This window comes from Oryctolagus cuniculus, chromosome 4 (genome assembly GCF_051225735.1).
Source record: "Oryctolagus cuniculus isolate XC-2025 breed Fujian yellow rabbit chromosome 4, ASM5122573v1, whole genome shotgun sequence".
NCBI classification, from domain to species: Eukaryota; Metazoa; Chordata; class Mammalia; order Lagomorpha; family Leporidae; genus Oryctolagus; species Oryctolagus cuniculus.
Genome location: NC_142870.1, coordinates 55,890,567 through 55,914,892, shown reverse-complemented (window position 1 = coordinate 55,914,892; position 24,326 = coordinate 55,890,567). Strand labels below are relative to the sequence as shown.

At 39.1% G+C, this 24,326-nt stretch overlaps 1 protein-coding gene across 1 annotated transcript in view; it reads left to right on the top strand.

Annotated features, from left to right (window-relative positions):
• Positions 1-24,326, top strand: part of IMPG2 (interphotoreceptor matrix proteoglycan 2) — an 87,945-nt gene that overhangs the window by 18,516 nt on the left and 45,103 nt on the right. Inside the window, exons 5-6 of the mRNA XM_089331633.1 lie at positions 7,365-7,414; positions 9,013-9,095. Of these exons, the coding sequence (XP_089187759.1) occupies positions 7,365-7,414; positions 9,013-9,095 (133 nt within the window). The remainder of the gene's footprint in view (positions 1-7,364; positions 7,415-9,012; positions 9,096-24,326) is intronic.

The window sequence follows — 24,326 nt, the reverse complement described above, 5'->3', positions numbered from 1 at the left end:
ACTGAGTTTCTAACTTAAAAATTTTCTAATGGATTGAAATTACTATGTGTATCTAGTTACTACCATAATGAGCCAAATTGTTCTAGAGGATCAAGGGGTTGGAGACAGAGATAAAGAAGCAGGAAAATAAGCAACATAATTTCACTGAGTGATAAAAACTGAGAAGAAAGAAAACAAGATTATGAAACAGGAATTAGTGAGATACAAGGGCACTTCAAAAAGTTTGTGGAAAATGGAATTAAAATGTTTGTTTAGGTGCAAAAAGAACTTGAAATTCATGAGTAATTTTTTATAACTTATATTTTCACTAATTTTTTTGAATTATTTTTTATTTCGTAAATATAAATTTCCAAAGTACAGTTTATGGATTACAATGGCTTCCCCCCCATAACTTCCCTCCCACTCACACCCCTCCCATCTCCCGCTCCTTCTCCCATTCCATTCACGTCAAGATTCATTTTCAATTCTCTTTAAATACAGATCAATTTAGTATATATTAAGTAAAGATTTTATCAGTTTGCACCCACACAGAAACACAAAGTGTAAAATACTGTTTCAGTACTAGTTATAACAACACATTAAGGACAGATCCCACATGAGAAGTAAGTACACAGTGACTCCTGTTGTTGAGTTAACAATTCGACACTCTTGTTTATGGCATCAGTAATCTCCCTAGGCTCTAGTCATGAGTTGCCAAGGCTATGGAAGCTTTTTGAGTTGGCCAACAGCGATCTTATTCCGACAGGGTCATAGTCAAAGTGGAAGTTCTCTCCTCCCTTAAGAGAAAGGTACCTCCTTCTTTGATGGTCCATTCTTTCCACTGGGATCTCACTCGCAGAGATCTTTCATTCAGGTCTTATTTTTTTTTTTTTTCCAGAGTGTCTTGGCTTTCCATGCCTAAAATACTCTCATGGGCTTTTTAGCTGGATCCGAATGCCTTAAGGGCTGATTCTGAGGCCAGAGTGCTGTTTAGGACATCTGCCATTCTGGGAGTCTGCTGTGTATCCTGCTTCCCATGTTGGATTGTTCTCTCCCTTTTTTATTCTATCAGTTAGTATTAGTAGACACTAGTCTTGTTTGTGTGATCCCTTTGACTCTTAGACCTATCAGTGTGATCAATTGTGAACTGAAATTGATCACTTGACTAGTGAGAGGACATTGGTACATGCCACCTTGATGGGATTGAATTGGAACCCCTGGCACGTTTCTAACTCCACCATTTGGGGCAAGTCCGATTCAGCATGTCCCAAATTGTACATCTCCTCCCTCTCTTATTCCCACACTTTTATTTAACAGGGATCACTTTTCAATTAAAATTTAAACACCTAAGAATAATTGTGTGTTAATTACAGAGTTCAACCAATAGTACTAGAACAAAAAAAAAAATACTAAAATGGATAGAGTATTACATTGTACCTCAACAGTCAGGGCAAGAGCTGATCAAATCACTGTTTTTCATAGTGTCCATTTCAATTCAACAGGCTTCCCCTTTGGTGCTCAGTTATCGCCGATCAGGGAGAACATATGATATTTGTCCCTTTGGGACTGGCTTAATTCACTCAGCATAATGTTTTCCAGATTCCCCCATTTTGTTGCAAATGACTGGATTTCATTGTTTTTGACTGCTGTATAGTATTCTATAGAGTACACATCCCATAATTTACTTATCCAGTCTACTGTTGATGGGCATTTGGGTTGGTTCCAGGTCTTAGCTATTGTGAATTGAGGTGCAATAAACATTAGGGTGCAGACAGCTTTTTTGTTTGCCAATTTAAATTCCTTTGGGTAAATTTCAAGGAGTGGGATGGCTGGGTTGAACGGTAGGGTTATATTCAGGTTTCTGGGGGGGGGGGGTGAAGCCATTGTAATCCATAAGCCGTACTTTGGAAATTTATAGTCATTAAATAAAAGTTAAAAAAAAATTCAGGTTTCTGAGGAAACTCCAGACTGACTTCCATAGTGGCTTAACCAGTTTGCATTCCCACCAACAGTGGGTTAGTGTCCCTTTTTCCCCACATCCTCGCCAGCATCTGTTGTTGGTAGATTTCTGAATGTGAGCCATTCTAACCCGGGTGAGGTGAAACCTCATTGTGGTTTTGATTTGCATTTCCCTGATTGCTAGTGATCTTGAACATGTTTTCAAGTGTCTGTTGGCCCTTTGGATTTCCTCTTTTGATAAATGTCTATTGAGGTCCTTGGCCCATCTCTTAAGTGGGTTGTTTGTTTTGTTTTTGTGGAGTTTCTTGATTTCTTTGTAGATTCTGGTTATTAACCCTTTATCTGTTGCATAGTTTGCAAATATTTTTTCCCATTCTGTCGGTTGTCTCTTCACTCTCCTGACTGTTTCTTTTGCAGTACAGAAACTTCTCAATTTGATGCAATCCCAAATATTAATTTTGGCTTTGACTGCCTGTGCCTCCTGGGTCTTTTCCAGAAACTCTTTGCCAGTGCCTATATCTTGCAGGGTTTCTCCAATGTTCTCTAATAACTTGATGGTGTCAGGTCGTAGATTTAGGTCTTTAATCCATGTTGAGTGGATTTTTGTGTAAGGTGTAAGGTAGGGGTCTTGCTTCATGCTTCTGCACGTGGAAATCCAGTTTTCTCAGCACCATTTATTGAATAGACTGTCCTTGCTACAGGAATTGTTTTTAGATCCTTGATCAAATATGAGTTGGCTGTAGATGTTTTGGTTGATTTCTGGTGTTTCAGTTCTGTTCCATTGGTCTATCCATCTGTTTCTGTACCAGTACCATGCTGTTTTGATTACAGCTGCCCTGTAGTATGTCCTGAAATCTGGTATTGTGATGCCTCCGGCTTTGTTTTTGTTGTACAAGGTTGCTTTAGCTATTTGAGGTCTCTTGTGCCTCCATATGAATTTCAGCATCATATTTTCTAGATCAGAGAAGAATGTCTTTGGTATCTTGATTGGGATTGCATTGAATTTATAAATTGCTTTTGGGAGAATGGACATTTTGATGATATTGATTCTTCCAATCCATGAGCATGGAAGATTTTTCCATTTTTTGGTATCCTCTTCTATTTCTTTCTTTAAGATTTTGTAATTCTCATCGTAGAGATCTTTAACGCCCTTGTTTAAGTTTATTCCAAGGTATTTGATTGTTTTTGTAGCTATTGTGAATGGGATTGATCTTAGCAGTTCTTTCTCAGCCATGGGATTGCTTGTGTATACAAAGGCTGTTGATATTTGTGCATTGATTTTATATCCTGCCACTTTGCCAAACTCCTCTATGAGTTCCAGTATTCTCTTAGTAGAGTTCTTTGGATCCTCTAAGTAAAGAATCATATCATCTGCAGAAAAAGATTGTTTGACTTCTTCCTTCCAATTTGTATCTACTAAAAGAGTCTGTGCCTGTTCAGTTTCTGCTGTGGACTCCCACTGGATTGCCTAGGCTACTGAATTGTAGCCTTAGCTCTCCCCTTTTGTTATGTATATCCCTAGTGGGGCCTGCTCTTTGTCTCTTGCTTGCCTTTGCAAGGTTGGCAGAGAGAGAGAAACTTGTTTGTACCAGTACCCCCCCTCCTTTTTTTTTTCTTTTTTTTTTTTCCTTCTCTCCTGTAGTCAGTCTGGTGAACTTTCCTGCCTCAATGCCCACTTCCCTCTAAATTCTGTCTGCCGTTTCCCCACCAATGTCTCCGGTTGCTGAGCTCACCTCCCCTTCCAGCGCCGATGTGTGGACTCGGAGCCCTGGGCATCCCTGCTCTCCCCACTGGTGTCTGTGTGACATCCACTTCCCTTGCCGCACTGGTGCGCAGACCCTTCGGCTCCCGCGGCTTGGCTTCCTCACACTGGGTGACCTTGCTCTGCCAGTTGGTCCTCTGAGTCACAGCCACTAGATCCGGAAGTATTTCCTCTGCAATTTTTTCCTGATCCTTTTTCTGAGGCTACCGTAACTGCACTTTTATTAAACTAAATTTTCCCAGATTATCGGTGCGCGCCCTCACTATTCTGCCATCCCTTTCCAATTTCTTGATGTAGGCACCTATTGCAATAATCTTTCCTCTTAACACTGCTTTTGCTGCGTCCCATAAGTTTTGGTATGTTGTGCTGTTATCCTCATTTACTTCCAGAAAGTTTTTGATTTCTCTTTTGATTTCTTCTATGACCCATTGTTCATTCAGGAGCATGTAGTTCAGTCTCCATGTGTTTGCATATGTTCTAGGGATTCCTGAGTTGCTGATTTCCCACTTCATTCCTTTATGGTCTGAGAAGCTGCATGGTATGATTCTAATTCTTTCAAATTTGCTGAGACTTGCTTTATGGCCTAGTATGTGGTCAATCCTAGAGAAGGTTCCATGTGCTGCTGAGAAGAATGTAAATTCTTTCTGTGTAGGACGAAAAGTTCTGTAGATATCTGTTAGATTCATTTGGGCTATAGTGTCGATTAAATCTACTGTCTCCTTGTTGATCTTCTGTCATGTTGATCTATCCATTTCTGAGAGTGGAGTATTGAAGTCCCCCAGTAATATTGTATTGGAGTCTAAGTCTCACTTTAAGTCCCTTAACAAATCTTTTAAATAAACCAGTGCCCTGTAGTTAGGTGCATATACATTGATAATCATTATATCTTCCTGTTGAATTGATCCCTTAATCATTATATAGTACCCCTCTTGGTCTCTCCTAACAGTTTTTGTGGTAAAGTTTATGTTGTCCAATATTAAGATGGCTACGCCCGCTCTTTTTTCATTTCTGTTGGCATGTATATCTTTTTCCAGCCTTTCACTTTCAGTCTGTATGGATCTTTGTTGGAAAGATGTGTTTCTTTTAAGTAGCAAATAGATGGGTTTTGTTCCTTAAGCCAATCAGCCAATCGGTGTCTTTTAACTGGACAGTTCAGGCTATTAACGTTCAATGTGACTATTGATAAGTAGTAACTTTGCCCTGCCATTTGCCAAAGATATTTTCTAATCTGTGCTCTGAACTTCCGGTGATCTTTTCATGTGAGGTTTCCTTCCTTTACCTTCTTTCATATTGAAGACCATGTTTCTGTGTTTCTGTGTGTAACACATCTTTAAGCATCTTTTGCAGGGCTGGATGAGCGGCGACAAATTCTTTCAATTTCTGTTTGCTGTGAAAGGTCTTTATTTCACCTTCATTCACAAATGAGAGCTTTGCAGGATATAATATTCTGGGCTGGCAGTTTTTCTCTCTTAGTACCTGTGCTATGTCTTGCCATTCCCTCCTAGCCTGTAGTGTTTCTGATGAGAAGTCTGCTGTGAGTCTAATTAGAGATCCTCTGAGACTAATCTGATGTTTCTCTCTTGCACATTTTAGGATCTTTTCTGTATGTTTCACTGTGGTGAGTTTGATTACAACATGTCATTGTGAGGATCTATTTTGGTCATGTTTACTAGGGGTTCTATGAGCTTCCTGTACTAGGATGTCTCTGTCCTTCTCCAAACCTGAGAAGTTCTCTGCTAGTATCTCACTAAAAAGGCCTTCTAATTCTTTCTCCCTCTCCATGTCTTCAGGAACTCCTAGAACCTGAATGTTGGGTTTTTTAATTGTGTCCTGTAGATTACCCACAATATTTTTTAGATTTCTAATTTCCTCTTCTTTTCTTTGGTTTGACTGTAAACATTCCTGTTCTCTGTATTCTAAGTCCAATATTCTCCCTTCTGTTTCACTGATTCTGTTTTTAAGGCTCTCTAATGTGTTTGTTTTTTGATCTATTGAGTTCTTCATTTCATTTTGATTTCACTATCACACTTTCCTGTTCTACTAGTTTCTGCATTTCATTTTGATTGCTCCTTAAGATTTCATTTTCACGAGAGAGATTTTCTATCCTGTCCAGTAAGGATTTCCACAGCTCAACCATTTGTTTTTGAAAACTTCTTAATGTTCTTATCAATTTTTTGAGATCTGCTTCTTGCATTTCTTCCATCTCATCATCTTCATAATCTTGGCTTGGGGTGTCTTGTTCATTTGGGCGTGTCATAATGTCTTCCTTGTTCTTGTTTCCTTGGTTTCTGCGTTTTTTTGCTTGGCATTGTGGAGATATTCTTTGGATTCTTCTCTCCTCTCTGTGGTGCTTTTTCTTTTTATACTCTGACTGTATTAAGTGTACTGCCTGCTTTTGATGGAGCCTTAGAGGCATGAGATGGGTGTGGCCTGATAGCTCTGTTTGGTTCCTCAGGGTTAAGATTGTGCCAAAGGTGACACTCCCAGGTTAGGTGTGGTAAATCTCTCTCTCTCTCTTTCTTTCTTTTTTTGATTCAAAAGGGAAGTAATTCCACGCAGCTGAGCAGAATTGGAGGTAGTTAGCAGGCAAATGATATACCCACAGGAGCCAGAGATCGGAAGCTTTTTCCCAAGGACCACACAGGGAATCTGTGCTGCCCTCAGTGTTGGCTCAAATTCTTCTGCAGTTGCCCACTGGGTTGCCAAGGTTACCGAATTGTACCGTCTCTGGAGAATACTCACGTGAATTCCGTGAGTTCTCTCCCCCACCATCTCTTTTTTTACAGTCTCAGTTCATTAGTACCACACATTCACTAGGTCCTAATCTCCGGTTATTTCACTCCCCCCAGAGTCATGTTTTTCTGCTTGGCTGAGAGTGGGTGCAGACCTGATGTTGCCCCGCTTATGACGTATGTCCAGAATGGCGCCTGCTCTTTGTCTTGCTCACCTTTGAGAGATGAGCGGAGAGAGAGAAACTTGTGTCCAAATCGGTCACTTTTTTTTTCCTCTCTCTTCTAGTTAGCCTGTTGAACTTTTCCCCGCGGGGTTTCAAGCCTCATTCCCTCTAGTCTCCTCTTTCCACTTGCCTGCCGGTGTCTCGGGCTATTGAGGTTCGGCTCACCTCACGTTCCAGCGCTGGTGTGTTGATTCTGCTGCTGGTGTCCTGAACTGTGGGCTCCCACGCTCTCCACGCAGGTCCACTGTGAATCACTAGTTCTGGAAGAGTTTCTTCTGCTGTTTCTTCCCCTACTCTTCCTTGAACCTGCAGTATCTCCACTTTTATTAAACTGTCTCTTCCCGGACTATCAGTGTGCTCCCTTCCTATTCCGCCATCTTGCCGCTCCTCCACTAATTTTTTAATGAAAAAGTATGCATGGATTTCAAATTGTTTTTGCAACAAAATAAACTTCATTTTAGTTTCCATTTTTCCACAGACATTTTGAAGTATTCTCATATATTTCAGTGAGGTGATTTTAGTCGAGTAGGCAACAATAAGTGTAAAATTAATGAATTACAAAGTTATAAACTTTTAACTTTGTTATTTAGTTCTTTGGTTTGGGAACCCTTATTTAGTGATCTACTATTTTCCTTTTTGGGAAACAACCCTCAAATTTCAAATAAACCCTCATGTTATTATTTTATTAATCCCAATTTTTTTTTCTAGGCCTGAATTGTCATCTCCAGTTCCTTTTGACCACACTTCAACATTAGGAGGTATGTTTTGTACCTTTATTTGCTTTTCTTTTAAATTACAGTTTAAGGTGATCTTCTAAGTAAGTACATTTTTTCCAACTCACATTTAAAAAACATTAGATTTGTCTGTTTCTATATGTTGCTCAAAACCTCAGGAAAAATAATTTTTCATTTATTTTCTATTGTGGGTACTTAAAAACCCTTAATTGTTAAGTATAATATCAATTAGGACACTATTTTTAAAAACTATATGATCTAATAAATGGTTTCAAGGCCAATATGCTGTGACCACTATTTATGTTATAAAGGTAGAACCTTTCCAGGTCTACAATTTGTTCTTTGTCCTGTAGTTTCCAGAGTAAATATTTTCTTTTTTTTTTTTTAAGATTTATTTATTTATTTGAAAGAATTACACAGAGAGAGAAGGAAAGGCAGATAGAGAGAGAGGTCTTCCATCCACTGGTTCACTCCCTAATTGGCCACACTGGTCAGAGCTGCGCCAATCCAAAGTCAGGAGCGTGGAGCTTCCTCTGGGTCTCCCACATGAGTGCAGGGGTCCAAGGACTTGGGACATCTTCTACTGCTTTCCCTGGCCATAGCAGAGAGCAGGATTGGAAGTGGGGTATCCGGGAGGTGAACCAGTGCCCATATGGGATGCTGGACTTACCTGCTACGGCACAGCTCCGGCACCAAGGTGTTTCTGGTTGCATAGTTTCACACATTCCTTTCCTCTATTTCTTATAAATTGATAGTTGCTTTTTAAATTTTCAGTTAACAAGACAGAAGCCCTCTTTATAAGAAACTTCAAATATATACAAAAACAATTAGAAGAACATGATGAGGTCCACTTTCCACAGATGTCAATTCATAGGCCATCTCTAATCTTTCCCTATTTCTCTTTTCTGGTAGAGCCAATTCTGTACCCTTTGTTAGGTAGGTCCTTAAGAATAGGAACTTTGTCTTTGTTTCCCTAGTATCTTGCACAGATTCTGGCACATAGTAAATGTTCAGTAAATGCTTGTGGAATTAATCAATAATTTTTATTCTGGAAGACTCTATGCAAATGTGACCTGAGGTTAGAATGCACTGTATTTTCAGGATGAAAGAGTAGCTGACTTATATGAATGGGTTTAAAAATTTTTTTAAAAGATTTATTTATTTATTTGAAAGTCAGAGTTACCCAGAGAGAGGAGAGGCAGGGAGAGAGAGAGAGAGAGAGCGAGAGAGAGAGAGGTCTTCCATCCGCTGGTTCACTCCCCAATTGGCCGCAACTGCTGAAGCTGCATTGATCCGAAGTCAAGAGCTTCTTCCAGGTCTCCCATGTGAGTGCAGGGGCCCAAGGACTTGGGCCATCTTCTGCTGCTTTTCCAGGCCATAGCAGAGCTGGATTGGAAATGGAGCAGTTGGGACTCGAACCAGCGCCTATATAGGATGCTTGCACTGCATGAGGCGGCCTTACCTACTGTGCCACAGCGCTAGCCCCCCATTTTTTTTAATTAACATTAAGGGAACAGATTTCATAGATACAGTTCTAAAAAGGTAATCATACTTCCTTCCCTCCCTCTTGGGTTTTGAAATCTGACTTGATCTGAGACGTGTGTTTTTGTTTTTCTATTTAGGTGCTGCTCTAGGTATTCCATATCCAGGAGTGGCCTCCTCTGAAGGTGCCTCAGAGAGCAGTTTGGAGAGCAAAGAGGGGAGTGTGAGTGATGCTGTTTTGTTACTTAGTTTCTAGCATGGAAAACAGAGATGGAGAAAGAGTTTATTTTCCATTGCGGACTACATAGGTCTTCCTCTGGTGCCCTGCTATGGAAATGTCATGGATTCTGAAACTGGAACTTTAAAAAGAATGTAAGATTCCTTAGATGGCTGAGTAAATCTGTTCTTACTGTGAGTTGGTGTGAGAGAGGGCTTCAAAATAAGTGAAATTTCCTGGAGTCAAAGGAGCCGTCATTGTGGTCAGCCCACTGCCTCTTGTGTGTCCTGCGACGTCATTTACTTTGGGATATTTGCTTTTCTTCTGTTCCTTGATAGATCAGACATTAGCCTTCTCTGAAGGAGAATGGTACACACTTTATGCAATTTGAAAAACCAAAAACTATCTTTAAAAATTGCTTTTAAAAAATTTGGTCCATTTTATTTGTTGAGAGGCAGAGAGGCCAAGACAGACGGACTGAAATAGGGAGAGATCTCCCATCTACTGGTTCATTCCTCAGCTGCCTGCAACAGCTGGGGTGGGCCATGACAAAGCCAGGAAATGGAAACTCACTGCAGGTATCCCATGTGGGTGTTAGGACCCAAATAGTGGAGCCATCACCTGCTACCTTCCAGGATGTATGTTATCAGGAAACTGGAATCAGGAGTGGAGCCACTGAAACTAAGCACTCCAATGTGGAATGCAGGCTTACCAATTCACATCTTAACTGCTTGGCCAAATACCCACCCAGATATTATTTTTTAGATGCACCACTATTAGGTAACTTTCTCTGAAGGGAGGAGAGAACTTCCACTTTGATTATGGCCTTGTCTAAATAAGGTCAGATTATTTAATATAAAGCCAATTCTGGTAGAAAAATTCCCAGAAAAGAAGCAATTTACTTACTTTGCACTTTCCCTTCCCAACTTCCCAACTTGGACATTTTAATTTATACAAAATTAGATTATGTTACCCCACTTTGTCTTTCCTCCTAGCTGTCACTAAACACTTGTGGTGGTATTTATTTATTTATTTATTTATTTTTGTGACAGGCAGAGTGGATAGTGAGAGAGAGAGACAGAAAGAAAGGTCTTCCTTTTACCATTGGTTCACTCTCCAACGGCTGCTGCGGCTGGTGCACCGCACTGATCCGAAGCCAGGTGCTTCTCCTGCTCTCCCATGCGAGTGCAGGGCCCAAGCCCTTGGGCCATCCTCCACTGCCCTCCCGGGCCACAGCAGAGAGCTGGCCTGGAAGAAGGGCAACCAGGACAGAATCCGGCGCCCTGACCAGGACTAGAACCTGGTGTGCCGGCACCGCAGGCGGAGGATTAGCCTATTGAGCTGTGGCGCCGGCCTTGTGGTGGTATTTAGTATATACTAAATTGATCTTCTGTATATAAAGATAATTGAAAATGAATCTTGATGAAGAATGGGATGGGAGATGGAGTAGGAGATGGGATGGTTGCGGGTGGGAGGAAGGTTATGGGGGGGAAAAGCCACTATAATCCAAAAGTTGTACTTTGGAAATTTATATTTATTAAATAAAAGTAAAAGAATGTATCACATATACACATTTTATATATAATGTATATTATGTACATATACAAGTAACATATTCTACAGTTTCACAAAAGTGAGTATAGATGTGCACAATTACACCTTAAGATATTATGGGTTCATTTCTAGACCACTGCAATAAATATTGCATCAAGTGAGTCACATGAAGGTTTTGTATCCCAGTGTATTTATACTGTAGTCTGTTAAGTGTGAAATAACATTATGTTTTAAAAAATGCACATGCCTAATTAAAAATATTTTGTTAAAATATTAATGATTATTTGAGCCTTTCAGAGAATTGCGATATATTTTTAAATGTTACCTATTTATTTTTGAGGCAGAAAGAAGCAAAGGTTAGATTCCATGTACTGGTTCACTCCTAAAATGTCTGCAACAGCCAAGGTTGTGCCAGGGCTGAAGCTGGGAGCCAGGAGTGAAATCCAAGTCTCACAGCCCTTGTTTCTACAGTTGAGGAACTTGTTCTTCTTAGTATTTGTTGAACTCTTTACTTAGTGGAGGGTTAAGCTTAAGATTATAAAATAAACTGTAAGTATGTCACTGTAAAAATTAAAAGAGGGGCCTGTGCTGTGGCATATCAGGTAAAGCTGCTGCCTGCAGTGCTGGCATCCCATATGGGTGCCGGTTCTAGACCTGGCTGCTCCACTTCTGATCCAGCTCTCTGCCATGGCCTGGAAAAGCAGTAGAAGATGGCCAAGTCCTTGGACCCCTGTACCCTGGTGGGAGGCCTGAAAGAAGCTCTTGGCTCCTAGCTTTGGATTGGCCAAGCTCTGGCTGTTGTGGCCATTTGGAGAGTGAACCAGCAGGTGGAAGACTCTCTCTTCCTCTGCCTCTCTGTCACTCTGCCTTTCAAGTAAATAAGAAGATCTTAGAATAATCAAAAGAAAGAATAAGAAAGGAAGGAGGATGGAGGGTGGGAGCATGAGTGGGATGGAGGGTAGGGTGGGCAGTATCACTATGCTCTTAAATCAGTATATATGAAATACATGAAATCTGTTCACCTTAAGTAAATTAAATTTAGGTCTCCCACATAGGTGTCAGGAACCTAGTTATTTGAGCTATCATTGCTGCTTCCCATGGTCAGCATTTGCAGGAATCTGGAGTTAGCAACTGGATGTGGGAATTGAACTCAGGGGTTCCATTGTGGGGTGCAATATATAAATGCAAGGCTGAAATGTTTGCTCCTTGAGTTGTAATCTGTTTACTTGTGTGTGGTCTTGCTTCAGTGTTGATGGGTGCTGACTGACCAGGGGGATGATTGCTAAACACCGTGGTGGTTGTGGCAATTTCTTAAAATAAGGCAACAATGAAGTTTGCTGTTTCCACTGACCTTTCCTTTCACAAAATTTCTCTATACCATGCAATGCTGTTTGATAGCATTTTACCTATAGAACTTTACAAATTAGAGTTACTCCTCTCAAATCCTGCACTGCTTTGTCAACTAAGGTCATGTACTATTTTAAAAGTGTTTTTTATTTCAGTAGTATTCAAAATATTTTCACCAGAGTAGGTACATCTTAGCAAACCACTTTCTATGCTTATCTATAAGAAGCATTTCCTCATCCACTAGAGTTTGGTCATGAGCTTTTAGCAATTCGGTCACAGCTTCTCCTGCTATTTCCATCTGCAGTTACTTCCTTGACTGAAGTCTTGAACCCCTCAATGGCATTCATGAGGGTTGCAATCAGCTTCTTCCAAATGCCTGTTAATGTTGGTGTTTTGACCTCCTCATTTGAATCATCCCTATTCTAACTAGAGAATTCTAACTCTTTTACAGAAAGTTGCCCAGCTCCATCAGAGGAATCACTATTTGTATTAGCTGCTGCCTTGAAAACATGTTTCTTGAATAAAAGGACTTGAAAGTCAAAATTACTTCTTGATTAAACGTATCTTGTGTTACCAGGCATGCAAGCAACATTTCACAATACATCTTGGGTGACCAGGTGCACTGTCCATGGTCAGTAATATTTTGAAAGGAATCTTTTTATTGAGCATTAGTTTGCAACATTAGGCTTCAGTATTCTGTAAACCATGTTGTAAACAGATGTGTTGGTCATCCAGGTTCATTTATGGGGCACAGGTGGAGCATATTTAGTTCTAGACTGTGATTTTTGGAATTGGCTTCAGCATAAAGTCATCAGCTGCCTTAGCCCCTAGCAAGAGAGAGAGCCCGTCATTAAAAGCTTTGTAGCCAGGCATTGACTTGACTTTTTCAGCTCTGGAGAACTAGATAGCAACTTCCAAATTAAGACAACTTCATTTCCACTGCAATTTCGTTGGTTGGTGTAGTTATTTTCATCAGTTATAGCTAGATCTTCTGGATAACTTTCTGTAGCTTAGTCTATATCACTAGGTTTTACCATACTCTTTTACTTTTTTAAAATTTTAATAACATAATATTTGTACTTATTTATGGGGTACAGTATTATATTCTAACACATATATACAATAGGAAGGTCAAACCAAGGTAATTAGCATTTCTGTTTTTTGAAATATTTTTCATTTCTCTGTGTTGGGAAACTTAAATCCTCTATTTGTTTTGAAATAGAAATAAATAGACTATAGTTTGCTTGCTACAGAATAGAACTAATTTTTCTCTCTAACTGTATTTTGCTACCTGTTATCTATCCTCTTGCTATCCACAGTTCTCCTTACTCTTCCTCTAGAGCTCACTATTCTATACTTTATAAGATAAGCTTTTTTAGATTTCACAAATGAATGAGAGCACAATGTTTCTGTTTTATCTGTGCCTGGCTTATTTCACTTAATATAATATATTCTAGTCCTGATCATATTGCCACTGAAGACAGGATTTCTTTCTTTTAATGACTGAATAATATTCCATTGTATGTATACCACATTTTAAGAAAAATTCTTCATCTATCGATGGACACCATGGTTTATTATATATCTTGAATAGTGGTATAATAAACATGGGCATACTGGTATCTCATTGATATCTTGATTTCATTTATTTATTTATTATTTTCATATCTATCTATCTATCTGTCTATCTCCAGTAGTGTAATTTAGTATACTTTTTTGCAGAGGTTACTTTGAGGAACCTCCATACTGTTTTGTGAAATGGCTGTCCTAATTTACATTCCCACCACCAACTGTGTGTAAGAATTGTCCTTTTTCTGAATCTTTACCAGCATTTGTTAACTTTACTTTTTTTAAGATTTATTTATTTTATTTGAAAGGCAGAGTTACAGAGAGGCAGAGGCAAAGAGAGAAACACAGAGGTCTTCCATCTGCTGGTTCACTCCCCAAGATGGTCACAATGGCCAGAGCTGTGCTGATCCAAAGCCAACAGCCAGGATATTCTGGGTCTCCCATGTGGGTGCAAGGGTCCAAGGACTTGGGTCATCTTCCACTGCTTTCCCAGGCCATAGCGGGGAGTTGGATAGGAAGTGGAGCAGCCAGAACTCAAACTAGTGCCCATATGGGATTCTGGCACTGCAGGCAGTGGCTTTATGTACTACGCCACAGTGCTGGCCCCTAATTTTACTTTTTTGATAATAGATATTCTACCTGAAGTGAGATCATATCACATTCTGGTTTTGATTGATGTTGAACATTTTCCATATACTTATTGGTCACTTGTATTTCTTCTGAGAAATTGGTCCATTTTTATTTGAATTATTTAGTATTTTGCTATTGAGTTATTTGAATTCCTTATATATTTGGAAAGAAAAAGAGAGAAAGGAGGAAGGAATGTGGGAATCTGATTGGGAGGGAAGATACGGTGGGAGGTATCACTGTGCTCCTAAATCTGTATATGTGAAATACATGGAATTTGTTTACCTTATAAAAATTGAAAAAACAAAATACCCAAGAAATTATATATACATATATACATGGATGTTAATCTCTGTTGGATAATTCACAAAAATTTTCTTTCATTTTGTACATTGTTTCTTCACAGTCTTTCTTGTTTCCTTTGCTTGGCAGAAGACTTCTGGTTTGATATAATCCCATTTGTCTATTTTTTTTCTGCATTTGTTGCCTGTGCTTTTGGGGTCTTTTCCAAAAAAAATCTTTGCCTCCACCCATGTCTTGAAGTATTCCCCTTATGTTTTCTTCTATTAGTTTCAGGTCATACATTTAGGTCTTTGACCCATTAACAGTTGATTTTTATATGTGTTGAGAGGGTAGAGGTCTACTTTCATTCTTCTGTGTATGAATATACAGTTTCCAGCACCACTTACAAAGAGACTATGCTTTCTCCAACATATGTTTTTGACACTTTTGTCAAAAATAAGTTGGGTATGTGTATGTGAATTAATTTCTATGTAGTCTATTGTGTTCTATTTGTACATGTTTTAGTTTCCATGCCAGTGTCAAACAATTTTGGTTACTATAGCTTTGTAGCATGTTTTGTCATCATGTACTGTGATACCTACCACTGTTTTATTTATCTATTTTTAAATTAATTTATTTTTAATTTGTGTATATCTCATAGATACATCATTGTGTACACAGTAATTCTTTCCAGCATATCTGCTCTCCCACCCATTCTCCCCCATCTTCCTGCTCCCTTCTTCTCCTGTTTTGTCTGAGAAAGAAACGTAAGAAGAAAGAAAAAAAATGAATGTATGGAATAAGGAAAACTAAGAGAAGTGTTCCTCAACAGTCTATACAAGGGCTGATCCATGTTATTGCTTAGCAACTTACTTGTCTTTGAAGAAGAATACAAGGATAATACATCTTTCATGAGCTCTAGGCATAACTATTACTTATGAGACATATTAATATCCTCCTTTTAATATATTAAAAGGGAGTGATTCTTGATAACAAGTTTTACTATTAAGTTTCATGGCACAACTCTTTGGGGACAGATTTCCTGCATGGGAAGTTAGTGCACAGTGGCTCTTGTTTATTTATCAAATACCACTCTTATGTATGACATCAATAATCACCCAAGGCTCTTGACATGATCTGCCTCAGCTATGGAAGACTTTTGGATCCACTAGCTTGACAAGACCATAAGCAGAGTAGAAGTTCTCCCTTCAGAGAAAAGTACATTCTTCTTTGGTGGCTCCTTCTTCCCACTGGGGTCTCTGCCACAGGGGTCCTTTATGTAGGACATTTTTGCTGGAATGTCTTAGCTTTCCATGCCTGATATGCTCCTCCTGGGCTTTCCATCCAGACCAGAGTGCCTCAAGGGCAGATTTTGAGGTTGGAGGGTACTCAAAGTGATTGTCATTCTGAGACTGCTGTATGGACTGCCTCCCATGTTGGGGCCTTCACTCCTTTTTAATTCTGGTTATTATTGTTTCCATATACTTAGTCCTATTTATATGATCACTTGATCCTATCTATATGGTCATTTTACCACTTAATCATATATATTTGGTCTTAACACATAAGCTACTATTTTTATCAGCCAACTTGAAGGATTTTGGGGTCCTATGGCAATTTGCTTAGCTGTACCTTTAGAAGTGAGTCTGTAGGAAAGTATGTAGGAGTATACTGCTTTGCAGTTACTCACTTCATATATTTCATGATTATAGCTTTAGGGTCTAGGTAATTCTTTCCATTGTGCCTGCCCTCCCACCCACACTCCCATCCCCCCTTCCTTTTCCCTTTCTTATTCTCACTTTTATTCTTTCCTAAGATCTATTTTTAATCAACTTTATACATATGTGATTAACTCTATGTTTAGTATAGAGTTAAATGATTTGTATGAAAGAAAAAAAGATAAAAAAATTATAAAGGAAAAGATAAGCAAAAGTATAGAATAAAGAGCTATTCCTCAACAGTCAGGAGAAGGGCTGTTTAAAAACATTGCTTCTCATAGTGTCAATTTCATTTCTATATGTTGCCATTTAGGTGATCTATTAGTTATCTCAGATCAGAAAGAACATATAGAATTTGTCCCTTTGCGACTTGCTTATTTCACTAAGTATGATGTTTTGCAGTTTCATCCATTTTGTTGCAAATGACCAGAATACTTTCTTCTTCTTCCTCTTCTTCCTCCTCCTCCTCCTCCTTTTTTATTGCTGTATAGTATTCTGGGGTATACATATCCCATAATTTCTTTATCCAGTCTTCAGTTGATAGGCATTTGGGTGTATTCAATGTCTTTGCTATTGTGAATTGAGCGGCAATAAACATGGAGGTACAGATAGCTCTTTCAAATACTGATTTCATTTCCCTTGGGTAGATTCCCAAGAGTGGGATGGCTAAGTCATATGGTAGGGCTATATTCAGGTTTCTGAGGAATCCCCACACTGTCTTCTATAGTGGCTTACCAGTTTACATTCCCACCAACAGTGACATAGGGTCCTTTTTCCCCACATCCTTGCCAGTATTTGTTGTTTGTTGATTTCTGTATGAAAGGCATTCTGACTGGACTGAGGCAAAACCTCATTGTGGTTTTGATCTGCATTTTCTGGTGCCTAGTAATCCTGAGCATTTTTTCATGTGTCTGTTGGCCATTTGGATTTCCTCTTCTGAGAAATGTCTGTTTAAGCCCTTTGCCCATTTCTTAACCAAATTGTTTTGTTATTTTTGAGTTTCTTGATCTCTCTATACATTCTGGTTATTAAATATCTTTAAATTTTTTGTAAAATCAAAATTATAGATAGTCTGTTCTAACAGATTTTTAATTCCCCCAAATGACTGGCAATCATTTTTAATATTTTATTTCTCATAAAGAGAAAGGCATTTTAAGGAAGCAGTTCTCTTCGTAAATTTATGAACAATTGTATAGACTGTTAGCTTCCTGTTCTAAGGCAGTCTTTTTAACTGAGATAAAAATAAAATGTTCTCTAGTATTTTATGGATGTTAAAGAGACTTTAAATGACTTATTTGTTTAACTTGGCTCCATAAATTTGTATTAATTAAATGGGATTGGGTATTTAAAAAAATTTTTTTTTATTTGACAGATAGAGTTAGACAGTGAGAGAGAGACAGAGAAAGGTCTTCCTTCCGTTGGTTCACCCCTGACATGGCTGCTACAGCTGGAGTTATGCCAATCCGAAGCCAGGAGCCAGGTGCTTCTTCCTGGTCTCCCATGCGGGTGCAGGGCCCAAGCACTTGGGCCATTCTTCACTACCTCCCCAGGCCACAGCAGAGAGCTGGACTGGAAGAGGAGCAACCGAGACTAGAACCTGGTGCCCATATGGGATGCCGGCGCCACAGACAGAGGATTAACCAAGTGAGCCATGGCACTGGCCCCTGGTTATTAAATCTTTATCACTTGTATAGTTTGCAAATATTTTCTCCAATTCTATTGGTTGTCTCTTCACTTTGCTGATTGTTTCTTTTGCAGTTCAGAAGCTTCTCAATTTGATATAATCCCATTTGTCTATTTTGGCTTTGGTTGCCCATGCCTCTGGGGTCTATTCCAGGAACTGTTTGTCTACACCAATGTCTTGTAGGGTTTCCACAATGTTCTCTAATGATTTGACAGTGTCGGGTCATAGATTTAGGTCTCTAGTCCATTTTGAGTGTTTTTGGTGAAAGTGTCAGGTAAAAGGCTTGCTTCATGCTTCTGCATATGGAGATCCAGTTTTCCAAGCACCATTTGTTGAAGAGACTGCTCTTGCTTCAGGGGTTGATTTTAGGTCATTTGTCGAAGATTAGTTGTTGTAGATAAATGGATTGATTTCGGGTGTTTCTATTCTGTTCCATTGGTCTGTCTGTCTGCTTTTGTATCAGTACCAGGCTGTTTTGATTACAGCTGCCCTGAAGTTTGTCTTGAAATCTGGTATTGTGAGGCCAGCGCTGCAGCTCAATAGGCTAATCCTCCACCTCTTGGCGCCGGCACACTGGGTTCTAGTCCCGGTCGGGGCGCCGGATTCTTTCCTGGTTGCCCCCCTTCCAGGCCAGCTCTCTGATGTGGCCTCGGGAAGGCAGTGGAGGATGGCCCAAGTGCTTGGGCCCTGCACCCCATGGGAGACCGGGGGAAGCACCTGGCTCCTGGCTTCGGATCAGCGCAATACGCCGGCCACAGCGCACTTGCCACGGCGGCCATTGGAGGGTGAACCAACGGCAAAGGAAGACCTTTCTCTCTGTCTCTCTCTCTCACTGTCCACTCTGCTTGTCAAAAAAAAAAAAAAAAAAAAAAAAAAAAAGAGAGAGAGAGAAATCTGGTATTGTGATGCCTCCAACTTTGTTTTTGTTGTATAAGATTGCTTTAGCTATTCGGGGTCTCCTGTGTTTCCATATGAATTTCAGCATCATTTTTTACATATCTTTGAAGAATGTCTTTGGTATTTTGATTGGTATCACATTGCACCTATAAATTTCTTTCAGTAGTATGGACATTTTGATGATATTGATTCTTTCAATCCATGGACATGGAAGATTTTTCCATTTTGTGGTATCTTCTATTTTTTTCTTTAGTGTTTTGTAATTCTCATTGTAGAGATCTTTGACATCCTTGGTTAAATTTATTCCAACAGAGAGATTGGTCTGTAGTTCTCTTTCTCTGTTATATGTTTTCCAGGTTTAGGAATTAAAGTGATGCTGGCTTCTTAGAAAGAATTTGGGAGGATTATCTTTCTTTTGGTTGTTTTGAATAGCTTGAGAAGAATGGGAGTTATTTCTTCTTTAAATGTTTGGTAGTATTCAGCGGTGAAGCCATCAAGTCCTGGGCTTTACTTTGTTGGAAGGGTCTTTTAATCCTTTCTGTCTTTCTATGCCTTCTGGAACTCCTAGGATCCATTTATTCAGTCCTTTGGTAGTATCTTGTAGATCTCCAACAGTGTCTTTTAGTTTTCTAATTTCTTTGTTTTTTATTTGGCGGCGGGGGGGGGGGGGGGGGGTCTGGCTGTAAAATTTCCAGAAATTTTTCTTCTCTCTCAACTTTCTGTTGTTAAAACTTTCCATAGCATTTTTATTAGATCTATTGAATTCTTCATTTCTAGTATTTCATTCTGACTTCTCTTTAATATCTCAGTTTCATGGGAAATTTTTTCATTTAGTTTGTGAATTAACCTTCTGATTGCATCTAAGTAATCTGATGAATAATTTTCTGAATTCTATTTCTGGCATACCCTCAATCTCTTCATCTTCACCTTCTGTTGAAGTGTTGTAGTATTTTTTGTGGGGGCTCATAGTGTCTTCATTATTCTTATTCAGGGGCTTTCCTTTGTTTTTCAGCATTTGTGTATTTTTTTGGTCTCATTGCTTTCTCTTTGTGTCTTTGTGGTTTAGTGGGATGTCTGTACTTTCAGCGATTACCAAGAGGTGTGTGCTGGATGTGGCCTGGGTGTTCTGTTCAGTAATCCAGGGTGGAGCAGGTACCCAAGGTAAGGCCCCCGTGGGGGCTTTGTAGTTCTCCTCTGGTTATTTGGTTGGAGGAGGTTGTTCTCTTCTGTTGGTGTGACCCTCCTTTTTCCTTACACTTGTGGGATACCCCATTGTTAGTCCCTGGTGTGTTCAGCTCTAGATCACCCTGCTTAAGCAACTGCACCTAGAATCTGTGGAGACTTTCCTGTGGGGATGGTTCCCTCTGTAATGAGCTGCTGTGGGTCTGTGCATTGCAAGTACGTTTGCAGAGCCCCATCTACTGGAGCCAAGCCCACTTCTCAGTGGTGGTAGGGGTGGGTATGAGCTTCCAATAGGACTTCTCTTTGCTGTACAGCCTGATGGTGGGTGAAGGAATTCTTCTGAATTGTTGTGGTTTTTGTTCTTGTTGGTGGGTGAGGTGAAGTGACCCCCACTTTTGATAGATTCACCCACGGGAGATAAGGGTGGCAGTCCCCTGTTTGCATCCAAAATATAAACAGATGAACAAAGGGGCAAAATGGTTTCTCCCAGCCAGCTGCAAGTTAGGATGGGGGAAGTAGGCAGGGAGTGCCTGACCTCTCTATTTGTTCCTCTGTATTCCCCGCCCCAATGGAACTTCAAAAGCAGTTTGACAAGCTCTTCCTCCTGCTGCTCTCTGCAGCTCCATAGACCTGTGGATTCCTAACTCACCTGGTCTGCTGGGGGCCAGCGCTACCCTCCCCAATCTGAGCCTCCCCCGTATCCCTTTCTTATTTGCTCTCTTGGTGCAGACCTGCTCAGTCTCTGCTGTTTTCTTAGGTTTTCTGCTGCGAATTTCCCATGCCTTTTTCTCAGGTGTGTATCTTCTCTCCTTAATTATCAATTTTGCCCTGTGTGATTTGGATCATCCTGTCTCTATTTTGCCATCTTGGATATTCCGGGTCTAGTTCTATATGAATTTTGTGATTGTTTTTTCTATTTCTACAAAGAATGTCTTTGGTAATTTGATGGGGATTGCATTAAATTTGTAGATTTCTTTGAGTACTATGGTTGTTTTAATAATATTAAGTCTTCAATCCATGAACACATGCAACATCTTTTCATTTTTTATGAACTCTAATAATTTCCTTCATCAGTATTCCATATTTTTTGTTATAGAAATATTTCACTTCTTTGGTTAAATTTATTCCAAAGTGTTTTTGGTAACTATTGTGAATGAGATTGCTTTCTTGATTTATTTTTCAGCAAGCCTGTTATTGGTAAATAAAAAGGTGACTGCCTTTTGTATGTTAATTTTGTGTTTCAATATATAATGGCTTTCTATGTCTCTTATTACAGTTTTTCATTTAAATTTTTTTTTTTTTTTTACCTGATGAGAGTACATACACTCCTGGTTGTTTTTAGTTTCTATTTTATGAAATGTCTTTTTCTTACCCTTCACTTTCATTCTATGTGTATCTTTACTGGTGAAGTGAGTTTCTTGTAGGCAGCATATAGTTGAGTCTTGTTTTATCCATTTGGCCAGTCTATATCTCTTGAGTGAAGGTCTAATCCATTTATAGTCAAGGGTTTATTACTGATAAGAAGAGTGTACTCTTGTTAATTGCTTTATTGCCCTTTTGTATATTCTTTGTTCTTTCTGCCCCTCTTACTATTTGTCTTTGTGGCTTGTTAGTTTTTTATTGTAATAATGTTTGATTCACTTTTCTATTTGTATCTGTTCCACTTGTGAATTTGATACTTCTCTGGTTTACATGATGACAATTATGACTTTTTACTTTTAATGTAGGACGCCCTTAAGCATTTCTTGTGGGCCAGTCTGGTAGGGATGAATTTTTGCCTGCCTGGGAAAGACTATTTCTCCTTTATTTGAAAAATAGTTTTGCTGGATATAGTATTCTTGGTGGTCAGTTTATTGCTTTCTGTACTTTTTTTCCTATATCATCCTATTCTCTCTGGCTTGCAAGGTTCCTGCCAAGAAGTCTACTGCCAGTCTAATAGGTCTTCTCTCATATGTGACTTGATACTTTTCTCTTTTTGTTTTTAGAATTCTCTCTTTGACTTCTCACAATTTGACAATAAAATGCTTGGAGAAGATCTTTACAGTTGAGGTTTGTTAGTGTCTTTTGAGTTTCCTGGATCCAGATGGCCTATCTATTTCAAGACTTGGGAACTTTTTAGTTATTATTTTATTAAAGAGGTTTTCAATATATTTTACCTTATTTTCTAATTAGGTAGCCCCATAATATGAATATTTATTTGCTTAATGGTATCCCAGATATTTCACAGGCTTTCTTAATTTTTAAAACTCATTTTCCTTTCTTCTTGTTTTCTCCTTCTCGTCCTCCTCTTCCTCCCCACCTCCTCCTCCTCTGCCTCCTTTTCCTTTTTTGTCTGAATGGTTATTTCAAAAGAAGAGCTCCTCAAACTAAATTTTAATCTTGTTATAACTAGAACCAGGGAATTCTTATGTAGTTAGAGCTACTGGTCTGCAGCAATGATGATTTCCCACTTATCTTTTCTTGATGGTGTGGAGATCCTCCCATGTCTGGGGAACTGGCATTTAGAGTTGCAGTGTTTGTTATTCTCTGCATGCTGCCTTCCTGACTCTCTATGCTATTTAAGATTTCTGTGACTTTTTTGCTGATTTCCACAGTTCTCCCTCAGTCAATCTCCTTGAAATGCAGTTCTTCCTTTGTTGCCCTGATACATTTTTATGGCAGACATGAACAAGAGGATACCTCTATTCAGCCACCTCAGATTTCTTAGAATTTATTTTTTTACATTATATATATTATATTAGAATACATACATAATATAAGAATATTAAAATATTTACTCAGCATTTTAGGTGTTCTTTAGTAATAAGGTTACTTAGGTATTTCTTGCATAATAATATTGAAAATTTAAGTCACTGTCCACATTTAGTGAGATGCGATTTAATATGGAAAAATGCAAACTATTGTGCAAAATTCCATAAGACTAAGAGTTTTTGTTAATATTAGTCTTGTGTGAATCAACAATATGATGTAACCACTGAGACCAAACAAAGCAAAAACCAGAAAAAGCTAGTTTAATTTTAGGTTTCATTTATAGAAATATAGGGTCTACTATGAGGGAGGTAGTGGTCCCACCATATTTAATTTTTTTTATTTTGCAAGTGATTTTTAATTCTTTAGCCATAATTTTCCCAGTTCTTTACATTATGGCATCTCTCTTACATACTTTTTAAACATCAAACACAGAACTGGTTAGAAGTTAAGAAGGAAAAAAACACATTCTTTCTGGGAAATAACATGACATCGTATTTCATGGAAAGGCGATCGCCCTTTTGAGAATTGAAGCTGCTGGGGTGACATTTCATCTAGGATCCCAAAAGAGCCCTGAGGTCTAAATAGGAAAATATCTTTTATAAACCCTAACGAGATGCTCACCTCAAAATAAAATTCTCTACAGTGTATAGGGTCACATCCATAGTCAACACCTTCACAGCATGATGTGACAGAGATATGACAATGAAAACAGCACTACACTCGGAACCCAGAGCTGCCCTGAGAAGACGCAACGTGAAGCCCAGCCCTTGGGGAAGGCTGTTCCATTTTGCTGCTGTCTCAAAGTCACCCAGCACGTAGCAGGCAGAACTGGCTTTTAACCCATGAGAATTCCAGTAAGATTAGCTTTCCCTGCTCACTGGCATGGACCACAGCATTCCAAGTTCTTAGGATGCTCCAGGGCCTCTTGGGGCTGCCAGTCACATGGCAGGGTCTGGGGTACCCTTTCATGGCTTCCAGAAAGCACACATAGTCAAACAGTTCTATGGTAGCTTCCATAACACCATATATAATTTATTAGAACTCATTTGTGGCTGCTATTCCCTAAGGAAGACATTACCAGTCTGAGAAATATCTGGACCAGAGGAAGTGGTGAGATGTCAGGGAACACAAGATAGTTGACTGTCCATATTTGAAGCAGTCTCAATGACTACAGATTATAATATGTGTCCCAGGTTATAGGACTTAGATTGATCATGGAACTTACAGGAATTTAGTTTGGGTTTAATGTTGAGAACTCTCCAGCCATGAAAGCTTTTTAGAAATATTGTAGTCTGCTTATTTCTAGCATAGCTTTTTAAACTGATAATGAGTTACCATTTACCCAGGAAATTGTAGACAGAATTCAGACTTCAGAAGAGATGATGAAATCTTTGAGGGTTTTCCCCATTCTGAAGTTTTAAGGATCTCTAACTATGTAATCCAGCAGGGATGAAAAAATGATACAATGAAAAAAGTTCCCTGTGTTCTATTCCTGACTGTGCCATTGGCTTGCTGTGAGTCTTAACTGATTTATCCTATCCAGTCACTGGTTTGAAGATATTAAAGTGGAAGGGCTTATATTAAATGAGGTCAGATATATCTCACATACTTCAGTTAAAACTGTTG